Source organism: Perna viridis, chromosome 2 (assembly GCF_037379345.1).
Source record: "Perna viridis isolate PV_CMFRI_1.1 ecotype Kerala chromosome 2, ASM3737934v1, whole genome shotgun sequence".
Taxonomy (NCBI): domain Eukaryota; kingdom Metazoa; phylum Mollusca; class Bivalvia; order Mytilida; family Mytilidae; genus Perna; species Perna viridis.
The window spans coordinates 44,546,700-44,558,978 of NC_142446.1; the positions used below are offsets into that span (position 1 = coordinate 44,546,700).

General features: G+C 32.1%; 1 protein-coding gene across 2 annotated transcripts in view; it reads right to left on the bottom strand.

Annotated features, from left to right (window-relative positions):
• Window positions 1-576: 576 nt before the first annotated feature.
• The window catches only part of LOC148625273 (E3 ubiquitin-protein ligase TRIP12-like), a 37,497-nt gene continuing 25,794 nt past the window's right edge, over window positions 577-12,279 (bottom strand). For both annotated transcript variants that reach the window (XM_088568730.1, XM_088568729.1), the window contains exons 29-40: window positions 11,033-11,145; window positions 10,340-10,491; window positions 9,442-9,587; window positions 8,926-9,079; window positions 7,820-7,918; window positions 7,339-7,453; window positions 6,098-6,252; window positions 5,514-5,678; window positions 4,976-5,140; window positions 3,950-4,063; window positions 3,315-3,513; window positions 577-3,041 (exon numbers count right to left, since the gene is read on the bottom strand). In XM_088568730.1, coding sequence (XP_088424856.1) covers window positions 2,845-3,041; window positions 3,315-3,513; window positions 3,950-4,063; window positions 4,976-5,140; window positions 5,514-5,678; window positions 6,098-6,252; window positions 7,339-7,453; window positions 7,820-7,918; window positions 8,926-9,079; window positions 9,442-9,587; window positions 10,340-10,491; window positions 11,033-11,145 — 1,774 coding nt within the window. In that variant the 3' untranslated portion in view covers window positions 577-2,844. The remainder of the gene's footprint in view (window positions 3,042-3,314; window positions 3,514-3,949; window positions 4,064-4,975; window positions 5,141-5,513; window positions 5,679-6,097; window positions 6,253-7,338; window positions 7,454-7,819; window positions 7,919-8,925; window positions 9,080-9,441; window positions 9,588-10,339; window positions 10,492-11,032; window positions 11,146-12,279) is intronic.

A 12,279-nucleotide genomic window follows, 5' to 3' on the forward strand; every position in this document is an offset into this window, starting at 1 on the left:
TTCAGATACCTCTTTTAGTTTTTGAGATATATATAGAAATTGGTGACTTGGCCCCTATGGTCTAAAATAGCAACAGTGGCCATGTTTTACACTTGATCTACATAATCAACTTAATTTTTAAGTAGATACCCTATGGATGGCTAATGACAAAAAAAGTTAACGACAGACAACAACTACAACGGATGCCAAGTGATGACAAAAGCTCACTTGGCCTTTCAGACCAGGTGAGCTAACAATAGAATTTCTCTTCAGAAATTATTAAATTCTTTTTAATTAAGCTTATGAATTGTTAGAACAGATGTTTGGTTTTTGTAAACGGAGAAATGTATATAAGTAACAAATGAATAGAAAGACAACTCTGCCCTGAGAATAGTATGGCCAAGGAAAATTAAGCTTGAATCAACAATTGACCTGAACTCATGTAAAATATAGAAGAAAATGATTTAATGTTATATTTTAAAAAAGGCATATCATTTTTTCTAGTTTTCAAACTGACTATAATTTTTTATTAAGAATCTGAACAAGTTTTTACCTCAGATATTTTTAAAAGGGAAAAATCCAAGTATGTAAACAAAATTATTCCTGGACTTTTTTATTCTGTACAAAGTATCATAAACATCAAACTTGTTATCATCAAAATATAAGGTTTTACATAATATTCAACAACAGTATCTCATTCATACACTTTAGCCTCTCTTCCTAAACAGATCTAACCTAGATCTAACAATAACAAAAATAATAATGCATAAATTAATACACCCTTATGTACAGCTAGTATCACAAAAACTATAAATATTGTGTAGCACTTAAAGAGTCTTAAAAGGCATTGAGATTGGCATAGCAATATTCAATTTCTATTTACCAGGTAAAAAAATTTTCAATCATTATTTTTCTTGTTTTATAACATAAGACTTCCAGACAGTCTGTGGTCATGGTTGAACAAATATTCAATATATTCCCATGTGTTAACTAACCCCAGGGAATGAAGTTGGCCAAATGAATATGACCATCACCTGCTGAACTTCCTTCAGTACTTAATTGGACAATTACACTAAACTATCTATTAAACATGGATTAAAATTCTCGAAGTCATCGAAAATCTCATTCTCCGTGATAATTCTCCAGTTAACCAGAGTTAGAAATACTAGCCTGCCCCCTAGCCCGAGACTGGCTATTTTTTGGCAGGGCTGGCTAATTTTAGCAAAAATCTATACAGCCATATAGTAAATATATTGGAAAATTGTATTCAGGACTGGCTAGAATTTGAGTGAGTTTCCTACCCTGAGTTAACTACATAAGGAAGTTCATCAGGTGATGGTTATTCAATTAAAGGAAGACCAACTCTCTTCCCTGCAGTAAACTATATAACTCACTGAAAGAGAAAAATCATTATGTATGTTTCAAAAATCTGCTTAGATTGTAATCTTAAAGTGATCTTACAGATACAATGCTAGAAACGTTGTGTTGTACCTATAATGTACTGTAAAATGCCTAACATAGTCACATGCTTGTGATATGTTACTAGCTGTACAATAACAGAAAATCAATCAATTGGACTATGAAAAAAGATAAGCATATTTAAATGAAATATGAAATATCTAATCCTTAAAATGTTATGAAAAATCTGTCTCAAGCACAGTGTCTTATATTTTGAACCTTCCACATTTGTCCAACATTAAAATTGCAAGGAACATGATGAATACATGTATTTATTTTCAAGCTGATATGAAATGTGCAATTCAACATACAATATTATTTATTACCTAACAGACATTTTTCAAACACAACAAAACATAAGAATTAGACAAATATCAGGATTTCTTTCATGGTCATTTTTTCCAACAAAGGTTTCATGAAAATTATTTTTTGGTTCTCAGGCCCTCCCTTGCCTCTTGTGAGGTTGCCTAAATACCCATTTTTCTTGGCAAATCAATAAAACAAAAAACAAAAAAAATTCCTTACTATTGTCTTCTTTCAATTGAACAAAGTAAAAAGATTCCACTTTTTCTGTGCATTAAAGAAGTAAAAAGAAATGATGTCTCCCTCGTTCTTGGTTTACATGAAAAATGGCTTAGGAACCAAGAAATTAACTTTGAATGGCCTTACATTATTTTACTAAAAAAAATAGGATCATTTTTTGAAGATCCTTAACATTTTTGACCAGATCACAACCAAATTCTTTATCCTAACTATAAATTGCTAAAGTATATGATCTCTGTGAACAAAAGAAAACACAAATAAAAGGTATAAATAACTTGACTAGTAATACACAATGGTATTAACAACAAAAATCTGACCCACCAGTCATAAAAATTTACACTTAATCATTTCTGACAGGAAAAAAAAACAGAGCTCATACAGCTAAAAAGACAAAATATGAACCATGGGCCAATTTCAAGGACAAGTACTTTTAAACTTTGAAAAAAAATCTTCTAAAATAACATTAGGATGTTCTTACGAACATAGAAGTAAACAATCCATTTTCATAGTGAAAACATAGTGCATTAAAGTCTTGTGTTAAAAATGAAACTAATCTGTGGTCTATTTCACAAAAAGTCATAAGTGTAAAATTTGTTATAAGTAATTACATCACAATGTTATTGTCTATGGTGACGTTGCAACTTGAGACTAATTTTATACTTACAATTTTTTTGTGAAATCAACCACTGATCATAGTCACTTGCTAGAATTTTTTATGGCAAAATAGGTCAGATACTTGGTAGTCTATTCAAAACAATAACAGAAAATTCAAAACCAAAATAGTATTGCTGCAATCTGTCACAATTAATATGAACACATTCAGTAATACAAAAACAGCAATCTATCACACCATATAACCACACACTATGACAAATGGAATGACAGCTGTCCTTCTTTAGCAGCTTTTTTCAATTTTTCTCGCATGATTTGTGCTGAAGAATAGTCTGGTAATTTGAGATAATTGACACATGTCATCACAGATGGTAAGAATGTATCTGCACTATCGTTGGTTTCAAATGTCTTTCTTACTATCGTTAAAGGAGGATTCAAACTTCTGAAACCTGTAAAAATGAGAAAGAATAATTCAAAGTAAGTAATTTCTAAGGTCAATGATGTGAATCATAAAAGAGACAACAATAGTATTTTTAGTTTTAATTTTGTATAAAATAAATTTTCTTTTACTTGAAATCCATCTTGTATTTTTTAATCAATACCCTTTATGCTAATGAATTCATTCCACAAAACATTGATACTCCTATTATCTCTTAAACATTACCTGTTATTTTAACATCAATTCTTCTAATTCAAAGCTATGACTATGCTAAATTACATACCTCCCACAGGAAGACGAGGAGAACCCGTAACAAACTGTAGAAACTCTCTCTGTTCTGTTGTATCATATGAACTTAGATTTTCAAACAGAAACTTGACAGCCCTGCTGTCATGATTGTAACCATGATCTGGCCTGCAACACTCAATCAACATCTTAGTATCCCATGGTTCTGTGATGTTACCACAGAACAGCTGTTCCAACTGGAAATAGTTATATATGAATTTTTGAAAGCTTAAGAAATTACATAATAGAAAATGAACTTTCAGATGAAACTTCATTTAATATACTCAATTTTTTTCTCTTCCACTCTCTGTACTTAAACCTCAAGAAGTGTAACAAGGCCAAATGATCTAAAAGTTATCCATTGATTAAGTCTACTTCAATTTATACAAGCCATCTTGTGGGTAATTTTGAGCAACTGGTCCCAGAGTTGCAAAAAATCCCAAAATGACTTGGATATTAAAGTCAAAAACAGTCTATCAATTTCTATGTATGTCTAACTTCTAGAGTTCAACAACTGGTTAATCTGCTATATGCTACATGTTCATTAACATATTTTGCACTGAAGTAGGAGTTATACAAAAAGTTGCTACATGTATAGAACTATAAAAGTATATGTATCTACAGAACACAAACCTCATCTGGGTAACAACTTTGTAATGATGACATGTGAAAAACTGATTCAAATCCTTCCCTAAAGGCTTCAAACTGTCTTGAAACACCCTCAACTAAACTCCAATGTACTACCAACTGAAAAAAAAATCAATACCTTCATCAATATAACAATGTAAAATATGTCCATCTTAGCTTTCAGAAATTTCAAACTTCATATTTATGAAAAATCTAAATGTATCCTGCATGTCTAGGTTTTCCTTTCCTCGTTTGTCTACCCCGGACTTGACTTTTTATGAGCAACTCGGAGGGTGTTTCTAGAAAAGCAGAGGACGCTTACCCTACCGGTCCATGCTCCCGGTTTATAGTGGAGTCCGAGTTGCTCATTTACTTTTGTTACTTTGTATGTATGATTTTAGTTACTTTATGTTCTTTGTTGTGTATGTCTGTTTTCCATGTCTGGTCTTTGTCCCTGGATTACAATCTTTTGATTACCGCTATAACCTTGGTTCCCTTGATTACTCTTGGTATTATGCAGAAGTGTGAAATGATGGGAGCATATATTTGGTATTGATGACAGTTGGACAGATAAAATATAAGTTCCAGCCAAACCATACCAACCAAAAAATGATGTGCTAATGAGTGAAGGCCTTTTGTTATTCATATGTACATATATACCATTTTTATGTGTATTGGTGTTAATGTTTGAAAGGATATTTCATATAAGATTTCTTGTGAGGAGCAGACATACTTTTTTTTATAAAGCTACACCAGCTTGATTGATAACCATGAGGTTCATTTAGTATTGTAAAACACATTGATTGCATACCCTGAAAAGATTGTTAGGTGGATTTCACTAACTTTAAAACCAGAAACGATCATGACAATGAAAAAAATCTGGATTTTCTCCCTAATTCGTACAATGTATTTTAATGGCAAAAATCAGAAGACTTGGGCTAAGATAGTAAGTGTTGGCAGCTCTGCTGTTTGCGGTGATGTCTGATGGCCATTTGTTTACTCTCAAATATTATTGAAAGGAGTTTCTCTTACCTGTAAGTACTCTTCTAAGTTGTCAAGTGTGACAGGGATATCTTTACCTCCCTTTTTCAGCTCAATATGGCCATATCCAGGGAGGGTAAAATCAAGGTCTAAATCTTCAATACTACAACCATCCATACTTAAACTGTCTAATGCCAGCTGTCGACTTTCCTCTGTCTAATAAACAGAAAAACACATGTTTATATGTTCTGGTTATGAACGATATTATGTTACAAAACTGTCTGCTTTTCTTTTAACAATTTTCTGGTTGTTAATAGAAGCTAAAATGTCCTGATCTTATGACAGAAAACATCCATTGAAATGAAACTACAGTGACATGTGGATTTAAACACATGAATTAGTTTGCCAAATTTCTTTTTAATCTCCTAATTCTGACTAAAGATATGGTTTAATATAATGTCATTAGCTAAGAATAAGAACTTGCTTGTTTTCGTTCAAAATAGTCTCTGATTGACTTTTTCCACCATTAAAAAAAATCTTCTTGCTTTCCGCAACTACTTTAGTCATTATTTTTTCTAACTAAACTTACATGAGATTTATCAGCTAAGATCCTCTGTTTTTGCCTAAGAATGTCTTCCAGTTGTTGGAAGGACTTTGATATAACAGGATCTATAAACTGAAGATCAGCTGATGTTAAACTGTGTTCCTGTCCCAACATCCACTTGTAAAATACCAATGAAAGAGGGATGTCCAGCTGCTCAAAGAATAGATCCATCATAATTGTTGAAAAAATAGTAATACAAACAATTCTAATTCTGTACAGTGGTTCAAAGGTAACACTGCACATGGTGTCAGCTGCCTAAAAAATCTTACAGGTTTAGTACCATGTCATTTAAAAATAAAAGTGAGTGAGTGATACATTTTTTGTTAGCAGATAATCTCATATTTAAGAATGATATTATTTTATTTTAACTTGTTTTTATTTGGTCTGAAACACAATAAAATCACATAAGAAAAAGCATGTATACCAATTAATGTACTGTCTTCATGAATTTAACACCAACCTCCTTCTAAACAACCAAACAAAATGCCTACTAAATATTTTTAGACAGAAAATCTAATTAATCCCTGCTTAGTAGCAAGAGAAATAACAATAATCACTATATTCCGTACCATTCTAGAATCCATTAATGCCTTTGCCATGAACTTTCCAATAAATTTATATTTGGCTTTAACTCTGTTGACAACAGCTGCCTTGGCATTTCTGGCTAGTGGTGCTGGGAAGAGTCCACACACAGAGTAAGTGTACTCAGTTCCTGGATCATCTTCTGCAATAGAAGTATGTAAATGTTTAGTAACATTAAAAATGAGTTTAAATTGACATATGTTTAAATGAAAATGAAAAAAAAAACAATAACCAATTTTCATAAAAAAAATAAAATGCTCTACAAAAAACTGGGTCAAGTAAGACTACACTTCCAAACATTTGGTGCAATGTTTGAATTGAGTACTATCTAAAATAAAAAAAATGTATCAAGTTTAATTGGGTTGCATATACTTGCTACCTAGCCTGATATTCCAGTATGGGTGAGGCTACAACCTCTAAAATCAGTAAGAATCTTACATTTGCTTTACAGTAGTGTAAGCCATAATATCTTCTCTTATATGTAAGTCTTCTATTGGCTCAAAAGTTTGATATAAATCGATCACTTGCTATGTAGGTTATGACTCACAAGTTAGGTATAAATCAACCCCTTGCTGTGTAGGTTATGACTCACAAGTTAGGTATAAATCAACCCCTTGCTGTGTAGGTTATGACTCACAAGTTAGGTATAAATCAACCCCTTGCTATGTAGGTTATGACTCACAAGTTAGGTATAAATCGACCCCTTGCTGTGTAGGTTATGACTCACAAGTTAGGTATAAATCAACCCCTTGCTGTGTAGGTTATGACTCACAAGTTAGGTATAAATCAACCCCTTGCTATGTAGGTTATGACTCACATGTTAGGTATAAATCAACCCCTTGCTATGTAGGTTATGACTCACAAGTTAGGTATAAATCAACCCCTTGCTGTGTAGGTTATGACTCACAAGTTAGGTATAAATCAACCCCTTGCTGTGCAGGTTATGACTCACAAGTTAGGTATAAATCAACCCCTTGCTATGTAGGTTATGACTCACAAGTTAGGTATAAATCAACCCCTTGCTGTACAGGTTTGTATATGTGCATCAACCGTCATACAAAGTCTTCCACAGATACTAAGTGTCTAGGAATGACAATAAAACTAACAGCATCACACCATTCTAATACACAAACATAGACAGCTGATCAGTTACTAACATGTAGATATTAATTCACAATTTTTTACTTAAAGTGAAATGATTCAGATTTAAAATAGTCTTATAACTTACCTGAAGAATTTTTCTCCAGGACAGGTTCTCCTCTCCACAGTTCCAAGTCTGATCTCTGTAATTCTTTAGATACTAAGGCATAAAACTCTAATGTAGGTCCTAACCCAGTTCCAACCTATAGAAACATTGTTTTCCATATTAAAATACACTTCAGTTAAGGAACTTCAGTCCATTTCACAAAAGATCTTAAAATTAAAATTAAAATCTTAAAGAGTAAAATTAAAATAAGTTGTAAGTTATGACGAATTAAATAACGACTACAGAAGTAAATACAAGTCCAATATAATTAATAGGTGTTGTCTGTTTAAACCAGTCATATGCTTTAACATAATACAATTTTCAGTGTCAAAGGTAGCTGTATATTACAAGTAGTTATAAAACAAAATCCTCTCTGATTTATATATTCAAGATAAATTTTCAAGATACTGTCATATTAATACATGTATTCACCACAACAACAAAAAAAGAAAAAAATTCAAACCTCATTTTCATACTGTATCTCAAGCAGAGCTTTAGAATTTCCAAACTCATCTACCACTTTCTCTGCCTGTTTTAATAAATCTGCTCTGTTTACAACTCTCTGAAATGATGAACAGAGAATATACACAAACTTTACACAACTATACTGTGATACTTGTTCCCAGATTCCCAGAAAAATATTAATAGCACTTTTCACATCAATTATAATACTGAGAAGACAGTTAGAAAATTGGAATCATACCACACCCCATCATTTCAAGTAAAGAATGTACTATTCTAATTAGAAAGTTGAACACATATAAAAGGTGACCAGCTGTAGAATATCTACGAAAAAAGTTGAAAGCACTGCTTTGATGTTAAAGAAAAAAAAACCAAAAAAAACTAAGAAATCTATGAACCAATGCCCACTAAATCTACTCTAACACCCAATCTACAGAATTTGGTCAAAATATAGATTGTGCTTTCAAACAATAAGTCACAGTCACTTAAGCCAAAGCCAAATCAAACAATATGGCAAACCTACATCAAGATTGTGTCAAAATATCTAGTGACTGTGCCAAGTATCTCCAGAGAAAAATGTCAGGAAAAAAATGATAGACGGACAGATGGATAAACAAGAGTATAACAGTATAGCTCCTCTTTCTGAGCAGCATATACATTGTTGCATGTTACTAAGGTTTTTGTACTTAATTGTAACAATTAAGTAGCTGTCTTAGTAAGAATCATGCAAAATCTGAAAAAAATGATGCACCCCAAAAAAAGGCTACATCTACTATGAAATGTGTAATTATTCACTCAAATCTGTCTGCTCTTTGGAGATAATCAATACTGAAAATCCAATAGATTCTATATTATCTGAGTGGCATTTACAGAGTTATCTCCCTTAACATTGAAATTTACAGTGCATTCTATATAAATTTCATCTCCTAAGAGCACAGGTCATAAGAAAATCAACATGTTAATTTCTGTTTTCTATTACATTTTAAACAAAATATCAAAAATTAAAATATGTAGGCTTTTCACCCATGAATCACATTTTGCATGATTCTAAGCTGGAGTGCTACTTAACCTATAGATAGAACACTTGATGTAATTTAAGCTCCTCACCCTTCTTCTATCCAGCCTTGGGGCTACTCTTTCACTACTGTCATTATTACTGTTATCTCCTGTGTTGTCTTGTAGTCTCATTAAAGCACGATCTCTGTCAAATGTAGTGGCATAGAACAACAGCTGGCGCGTCTCAAAGGGGAACATGAAAGGCCTACAATTAATGTTCAAGATAATTAAAAACATAACCCTTACTTACATGTACTTTACAGTTTACAATTAAAAATATATCTAAATAATAGCTTAGAAATAAAGAAATCTGCTGAAACACTAGTTAAAATACAATTCGTAATACAGATTCATGGTAATAAAAATCCTGTGTCTATTTAAGCATTTAGATATGGCCTGGAAAAGAGCAATAGATATTAATAATTAAAGATGAACTTGTACTTAGTTTATTTAAAGCCATTCATTAAATTACTTCAGACACTTATGATTAAGTTCTCTAGTCACATCTTCCATTTTGCATACATGTAAATGTAATGGCCATAAATCGCAATATTTAAAGAAACTTACGCAGCATTAGCAATTTCAGCCAGCCAATTTGGTAGATTTCCCGTCATTATGACTAAGGGATCCTGCAACTGCCTGTTAGCTTTAGCAGTTAATTTTGAACTCAGAAACTCATTGAAAGACATGATTGGTTTGTGAGAAAATGGCACCTAAAATTATAAAATTACATTTTAAATCATGCTACATGTCTTGTAAAAAAAAAACAAAAAAAAACAACAAATAGGATTAAACTACACAAATGCTTCCTTTTTGCTCTCTGAATAAAAATATTTATGCATAATATACCAAGAGATGAATAAAATCTTACTCATTATGTAGTGTTTAATGACATTTCTAAACTCTAAATAGTTGAATTATTGAATTTAAAGTGTGAGGCTTGCTAAGAGTTTTAAAAATTGATAAATTTTACTACTGAGAGTGTAGAAAAGTAGTTGCAATGAAACTATTTGTAATATTCTGCTTTTCTTACACCTTTTTTTCCTTTAGAAGTAGCTCATTCTAAACAGTTTTTTTTCTTGTTTTATTATCTGAAGCAAAACAACTTGTTTTGACGAAGTAACAATGGAACTCTTAACCAATTTTCTGTAAAGAATAAAGTCTCTAAGGGCTAATCCAAAAAAATAATTGTCTCTTGGGGGAGAACGCAGATGAATTTTTCTTACAAGACATATGTATTGCATCTTAATTTTATTGTGTTGGTAGTATCCTTATATATCACTGGCTCTCTGCCCCAGGATACACTTTTTTTCTGGAATAATACTAATGAGTGAAACACTTCATCTCACACCGGTCAGGAAGTGCAACCAAAAGCATTTTCCAAACAATAATACAAGTAGTTTTAGTACTCAATAAATACCATAAAAAAACTGTCTTTGTACCATTACATTTATTCAATACCTACCTCATACATTGTAGACCAATAATTATTAAAGGCATGAAGAATTCTAAGTAGAGCTATCACATCTAATGAAGGGTCATTAACTGTGACAAAAGCTGGTAATTTCTCTGTCAAGTAGGCATTCAGAGCGGGCACCATCACTGGACAATGACCTTCTGAAAAAAAATATATCAGCTTATAAATAGGAACAATATCTAGAGTACTTTATACATATATATGTTTAAGGGCTATTACTTAATATCTTCATTTTTTCAGATTAATTGCATTGAAAATATCATATAAGTGGATATTTTTGTGGGAGCTTAATTTTGCTTATTTTCTATTATTTTATATTTGTGTTCTCAAGATTCTCATGAATATAGTGAAAATAAAATCACAGCGAAATAACCGCTTATACAGTACATACAAGTCTAAAATCAAGGCAAAAACAGGTGTTGGCTTACCCCTTCCTCATTAATTTTGGAATAAAATTTAAGTACATTTTTACTACATGTGTGTTTTTGTTACAATAAGAAATAAGTAGTTGCAGAGGATTTTGTAATGAAAAAGGTGTGGACAGACATTTAAACAGTCATCATGAAAACTATATCCCGCCCACTTTTAGCAGGCTGTATATAAACAATCCTTCATCTGTTGATGTTTGATAATGCAATAAAGCATAAGGAATAATAAAATGAATGGTAAAGGTTATCTTACCATTCCACAAATCATCCATCTTTTTTCTTCCTTTCGCTTTACTATGGCTCTCAGCTTTTGTTTTCTTTGGATTTGTAGCAGTATCAGACTCATGGTCAGAAGCTTGTTTATACCTGAAAATGATGAATTATAACTCCAATTGTTTCTCTTTCAAATATCACTCTTTAATCTATTTAATCTATAATCTCCTCAGAATTTTTTCATTAAAAAGTGACATGGTTTTTATTTTGTAGCTGAAGTTTCCAATACGTGATGAGAACAAAATAATCAGTCAGTAATTACAAATGTACTACAGAAAAAATTAAACAAAATATGAGGTACTTGAGAAGTCAATTTTCCCCACTGGATTCACTTATAGAAGCATGTGTTTTGACAACAACCATTCTAAAAATAGGGCATTATTGCTACCCTGCCGCATTACGGTTAAAATTATCAAAATGGTGCAAGTCAAAAAAGCATATTTTGGATTTTGCTGAAATTGAACTTAACCTGTATTTTAGGAAACTAAAGAACTGTGCAAAGTTTATTAAAAGAACAGCATTTCCATGTCCCCGGCAAAAAAAAAAAGACGTGCAGAAAACTTTAAAGTCACTGAAATTTGCTAAGTCCAAGGGCCATAACTTCCGTAAAAATTATTCATCCGTTGAACTTAATCTGTAACTCTTCATAAAAAGGCCACACACCAAAAACAAACTTATTTGGTAGAAGCATAATGTAAATAAGTGTGGAAAACACGGACGGACGCCCAGCATTTCCATGTCTCCTCATGACACGTCGCAGGGGACAAACTAGAAGCCCTGTTTATCACAGGAGCCCCAGCTTCATTTGTTAGTAGTGATTTTTTTTTTAAGTATATCAAATGTGTCTATAAGACACTAATGATGCCCCCGCTTGCTGGATTTGCCAATATTAGGAACATGTTTATTTTTGTATGAAGACATGGTTTGCAGACTCAGAAATCCTTCCAAGATTTGTGATACTCATGGTCTGTTGGTTCAGCTCAATCCTTCCAAGACTTGCAATGCCATACTGTTCCAGTACCGTAACTAAAAAAATTTGGGGATCAATTTCGGGATCAGAAATTCCTAAATATATGCAAATCTAAATATTGTATCCTGGCCACATAGTGTCATGTAATTCTGTTTTTAGTGTCAGACTAGTTGCGATGAGAAAAGAGGACCAATGGACGGACTGTCACATAAGAAATGTTTATATCCCCTATAACCGTGGTGCTTGGGGAAAATTTC